This window comes from Carya illinoinensis, chromosome 1 (genome assembly GCF_018687715.1).
Source record: "Carya illinoinensis cultivar Pawnee chromosome 1, C.illinoinensisPawnee_v1, whole genome shotgun sequence".
Lineage (NCBI taxonomy): Eukaryota > Viridiplantae > Streptophyta > Magnoliopsida > Fagales > Juglandaceae > Carya > Carya illinoinensis.
In genome coordinates this window covers 41,505,682-41,510,934 of record NC_056752.1, presented here as the reverse complement: position 1 = coordinate 41,510,934, position 5,253 = coordinate 41,505,682, and the positions used below count along the sequence as shown (strand labels likewise).

At 34.2% G+C, this 5,253-nt stretch overlaps 1 protein-coding gene across 2 annotated transcripts; it reads left to right on the top strand.

Moving 5' to 3' along the window:
* Window positions 1-968: 968 nt before the first annotated feature.
* Window positions 969-4,398, top strand: LOC122302869 (endo-1,3;1,4-beta-D-glucanase-like). Of its 2 annotated transcripts, none has more exons than XM_043114327.1 (6): window positions 969-1,154; window positions 2,341-2,467; window positions 2,822-2,912; window positions 3,100-3,189; window positions 3,667-3,767; window positions 4,093-4,398. In XM_043114327.1, exons 2-6 carry the CDS (start codon window positions 2,453-2,455, stop codon window positions 4,225-4,227), a joined length of 432 nt encoding a protein of 143 aa, XP_042970261.1. In that variant the 5' UTR covers window positions 969-1,154; window positions 2,341-2,452; the 3' UTR covers window positions 4,228-4,398. The 2 variants fall into 2 exon arrangements, with proteins under 2 accessions (XP_042970261.1, XP_042970255.1); XM_043114321.1 differs by having other exon boundaries at window positions 969-2,134.
* The last annotated feature ends 855 nt before the right edge of the window (window positions 4,399-5,253 follow it).

Genomic DNA, 5,253 nt, shown 5'->3' with positions numbered 1-5,253 from the left:
TGGTATATCCATATATTTTTTATAACTATTTTACCACTTAACTTAAACTAATCGTTATAATTATGCCATTTCATTAAAAATTAATTTTAATTTTACATAATTACTATTAATAAAAAATGATAGTTGTAGTCATAAATATGTAAGCTTCATATAATTATTTTAAATAAAGTAAATAAATACAAGATTTATATGAAAAAAATTAATTTTTTAATAATAAATTTTATGTTTTTTCAAAACGAATATATGCTACTTACGTACTCTGTAATTATATATAATATTACTCACTATTACTCTATAATTATATATAATATTACTCACCATTAATTTTAAATAGAGTTATAAAATTTGTTTATAACTTTTAAAAAATTTACGGATAAATAGAATTATCAATTGCCAATTTGACAAAGCTTATCAACGTCGATGATAATTTTTAAAATAAAGTTTTATTTTTAGTTTTTGGAAATATGAGCAAACTCAAAGTCCCATTCGGAATCTAAGCCTATATTTTATTAATAAAATAACGAAGTCCAATCCAAACCTTTTTCTCTGTTGGGGGAAACTCAGTCCACGATTTATTGATGAGCAGTGCTACGTCCACCGAAGATAAGCACGAGCTCCATTCGAGAAGATTTTTTTTTTTTTTTTTTTCTATATTTTTAATTTTTTTTTAAAATTCATAATACTATTTTAATTATTAAATAAGAAAATTGAACGACGACACAAATTTGGACTTATATTCGGTGGGTTTATACTGCGTGATGTAGAGTTAAAATAGTTAAAATAAAGGTTAAAAGTTAAATAAAATATTATTAAAATATTATTTTTTAATATTATTATTATTTTAAAATTTAAAAAATTAAATTATTTATTATATTTTATATTAAAATTTAAAAAAATTATAATAATTAAGTGAAATAAAGAACAAAACTGCCTAGTGTTTATTGATTGCTTCAAAACAATATAAGCCTTTTTGCGTTCCTTGGACTGATCAAAAGGAATAGAAACGATGTCAGGTCCCCAGTGCTGCTCCAACCCGCCAACACTAGATCCTAGCGCCGGCTTTGGCCATGTTGAACAGCTCGGTGGTTTACCTTCCTACGTTTCTGGTTCCTCCGATTCCAAGCTTGCCATTATTCTCATCTCCGACATATTTGGTACCTACACATATTTCATCACATTTATCCTTTTCCCTCTGCGCTTTTTCGTTCTATTTTCCATGATATCTGCAGTACTTTTATTTATTATTTACTATTTTCGGTAAACGTGGTATTCCCAGTGGTAGGGAAAGAGGAAGAAGATTCATTAGAAATTTACTGGTACATGACGAGATTCACATCCTCTGTCTGAAGTCGGATCCAGTGCAGTTCATTTCTGATGTGATGAAATATGCAACTGGCCGCGACAATCTCCTTCTTTCAGTTCAGACATCTTACCTCTCAAAAGGAGGACTGAAAACCCATTGAACGATATATATAATAACAGGGACATAATTTAAACAAAAGAAGCCAAAACATATTCGCGTATGATTGATTATAAGGTTCCGTCCCAAAGATGTTGAAGTGTATTTTTTGCTCCGGTGAGGGTGTTCACCCCAGCAGAGTGGCGACTTTTGCAGCGAAGATCAGCGTTCTCCCGAGCCTTCTCGATCTTCAACTCGGCACTCTTGACTAACACGATCGCTCAGCGACTCGGAGCACAGAGGAGACAGAGTTGAGTCATGCGTGGCCCAAAAAAAAAACGTAAAAACTTTACGCTCTTAATTGGAATAGAGAGAGAGAGAGAGAGAGAGAGAGAGAGAGAGAGAGAGAGAGAGAGATTGCAATTCTATCTTCAGAAATATCTGATTTTCCTGCGAAAACCTGGAATACTTTCCTGATGATTGGTGTTTGTGTTAGTTGTTTATAATCTTTTCCGTTCTTGAATTTATACGGTTGCTTGTTTCTTCCTTTTTCTGTTCTGGACTCGGTAAGATAAGAAAATGAGATTTTTGTGCTGGGTTCTTGTTGAACAAGTAATATACACGGTGTCCATTTTTACCTTCCACAAAATCATAAGCTATGCTATTTGTTGCCCTTTCAACTTCTAACTTTACATGTTTGACTTGTCCTGCCGGCTATGAAGCTCCAAAATTGAGGTATGGCTGATTACCATATATTTTCGTCTAACCTTAGTTAACAGGTTTTGCACTATCAGTTAGGTATCTTGGAATCCTGTGAATAGTATTGAAATAATTTGGGTTACGATATTTTATTAGGTTTTAGAAAACGAGTGCAATAGATTAGTCTAATTGCCTACTTTTGCCTTTGTGAAAACTAATGCCAGCTGCTTTATACATTAAAGGAAGCTCGCAGACAAGGTTGCAGCAGCTGGATTTTATGTGGTGGTCCCTGATTTCCTACATGGAGATCCCTTTTTGTTCGAAAATGCTGATCGACCTCTACCAGTTTGGATTATGGATCATGGAACGGTGGGTTTTAGACGGAAATTGTTTATAATTGTCTTTGTTGCAGAGGACCCTTTTGTGAAACTTGAATCCACTACTGGATTTCCATATGCATGGGATAAATTAATTCCCAGGGCTGTCTGAAATATTTGTGGATTCTGCTGCTTAACTTCTTTATTGTCATTGCATAAAGCAACAGATGGTTCATATATACTTGATGAATTTTGAACTAGCTGGCTACATCCACCTTTTGCGACCCTGTTAGTATTGGTGACCCTAATATTATTGCAGGCTGCAGCCATCTACTAATTAATAATTGCTACATAAATTTCATAATGCACTTTCATGAGTACGTGAAGCTCTGTTTCATTTTAATAGGATAAGGGATTTGAGGAGGCAAAGCCAGTGATTGAAGCTGTAAAAAGTAAAGGTGTTTCTGCAGTTGGGGCTGCAGGTTTTTGCTGGGGTGGTAAGTTTTTTATGTTCCCCCTCTTTTAATTTCCCTTCTTTCTTTTTTTATTGCATAGAGCCATAGTTTCGTAGTCACTCCCCTGGCCTACCCTCCCACCATTATAGACAATGTAAGTTCTTCAAGTAGCTTCGTACTGGTTCGGGAAGAGGCTGATTTATGGACTTTTGTACGTTTGTTTTCTCAGCTAAGGTCGTGGTTCAGCTTGCCAAGTATGAACTTATTCAGGCTGCTGTGATATTGCATCCTTATATTGTCACTGTGGATGATATCAAGGGTATGGATTCCAATGCTTAAATGTTCCGGAACTATATATTTGTTTTCAGTACTAGATCGATCGTTAATCTGCAATGCCAGAACTTCCTTTTGCCAAGGGAAAAAAAAAAAAAAAAAAACTTAAAAAAGTGCCTTCGAAACACCCTCGGAAAAGAACTTCTATCCCTCATTTTACTCTTCCAATTTGAATATTTCATTTTACTCAAAAGTTTTTCCTTTCTGTGGCGGTCAAAGGAGGTTAATTATTTGCTAGTTGCATACCGATTGATTTACAATGGTTTAATCTAACTTGATGTCTCATCTTGGCCTATGTCACAATCATTTTCCCAGCTTTTTTAAATCATTTCTTTTCGATTACTACTGGTACTGATATTTCTACCCTGAAATTGCTTGCAAATCCATCATTGCTAATTTCGTTAACCAAATTAGCAAATGTGTCATAGTTTAATGGTCAATGTTTGTAATTCATTAATTTCAGCTGTTAAGGTTCCAGTTGCGGTACTGGGAGCTGAGATTGACGAAATGGCTCCACCCGAACTCTTGAAACAGTTTGAACAGGTCTTAAGTACCAAACCTGAGGTAGGAAGATCATATCTTTTGGTCACTTTTCTTTTGCAATGCTCCTAAATTACGCATTGCAAAGCAGAATATATAACAGCAGATGATCTGTCTGATCTTCAGCTTCAAGTTTTATTCGTCTGGCATGTTATAATGTTCTGCTTTGTCTTCATGACAACCCTAGCCTCTTGAAACAAATAGTAGCACATGATGAGCCTGCATTCTTACCATAACCGCGTACTGGCCTCATGCTGCATGCATCGATCGATCCTTTTCCAGTTTTTGAATTCAACGTACATGATCAGTAATCATGCATGAAATGATAATCTTCGATTTTTCTGATCAGGTGGATAGCTATGTTAAGATATTTCCGAAAGTCATGCATGGTTGGACAACCAGGTACGATGATGAAGACGATGGCGCCTTGAAGTCTGCCGAGGAGGCCCATCATGAGGACCTGTTACAATGGTTTAATTTGTAAAGCATGTCAAGTGATGATATTTCCAGGTCAGGTACCGATCAGATATATATCTCACTATATATACAATTTGAGATGAATAAGTACAGCATGCATGCATGCAATAGTATTAATGGACCCAATCAAATGCTTGCTTTTCCAGATTATTGAGACTTATATATAGAGATATGGAGTGGTACCGCTTCAATATGTGGTTTTTTCATTATAACTCATTTGGATTCACATACTATCTCATCTCATTTCATTATTACAATTTTTTTAAATTTTTATACAAAATATAATAAATAATTCAAAATTTTCAAATATTAAAATAATAATATTAAAAAATAATATTTTATTCAACTTTCTATTTTTATTTAAAATAATCTCATTGCATCTTTAAATCAAAACGAGTTAGTGTTTCAAAAACTTAATTGTGAAAAACCAAAAATTTGCCCAAAGAAAATATGGTTGGGCTTGGGCCGAAGAGTAACAAGGCTCTCATCATGTGTCCTTTCCAAATGATCGTCTTAGTTAATTATTAACTTTGCCGTTGAAGTCGGATAAAGTCGGTATCAATATTGTGTAATCTCTGGTGATTTGAGTAGCAACTAATTCGAGAGTGGAATTAATTAAACTGCATGCATTCATGCAGCATGCCTAGCTATTAATTTGTGTGCGTACGTGGCAGTATATATACTACGCGCGCGTCTTATCTTTATTCATTTGAATTAATACTAATCAGGCATGAGGCGTTCCACGTACATTTATTTAACCTACCTACGTAGCTAAGAAATTAACAAAATTAATCTTCATTATTCCAAAGTAGTGGGGAATGTTAATTGAATGGCGTGCGACACCTTTATTACGTGACATGATCATGATCAACTCGTTCATACGGAAACTAACTTGAAATTTATAAATCTTCATGCGTATATTTCCTTGGAATTTACACGACGCATGCATGCAGTTCTTTTTTTTTTTTTTTTTTTATGTTAATTTTGAAAATGTTATCAAGAAATTAGTATTTGCTATTGTTGGGTCACGACT

Excerpts from the sequence above, each read along its gene's own strand:
- LOC122302869 (XM_043114321.1), top strand. The coding sequence starts at position 2,058 with ATGCTATTTGTTGCCCTTTCAACTTCTAACTTTACATGTTTGACTTGT. Across the intron at positions 2,468-2,821 it reads GGATTATGGATCATGGAACG|GATAAGGGATTTGAGGAGGC; the intron begins GTGGGTTTTAGA and ends TCATTTTAATAG. Across the intron at positions 3,190-3,666 it reads CACTGTGGATGATATCAAGG|CTGTTAAGGTTCCAGTTGCG; the intron begins GTATGGATTCCA and ends CATTAATTTCAG.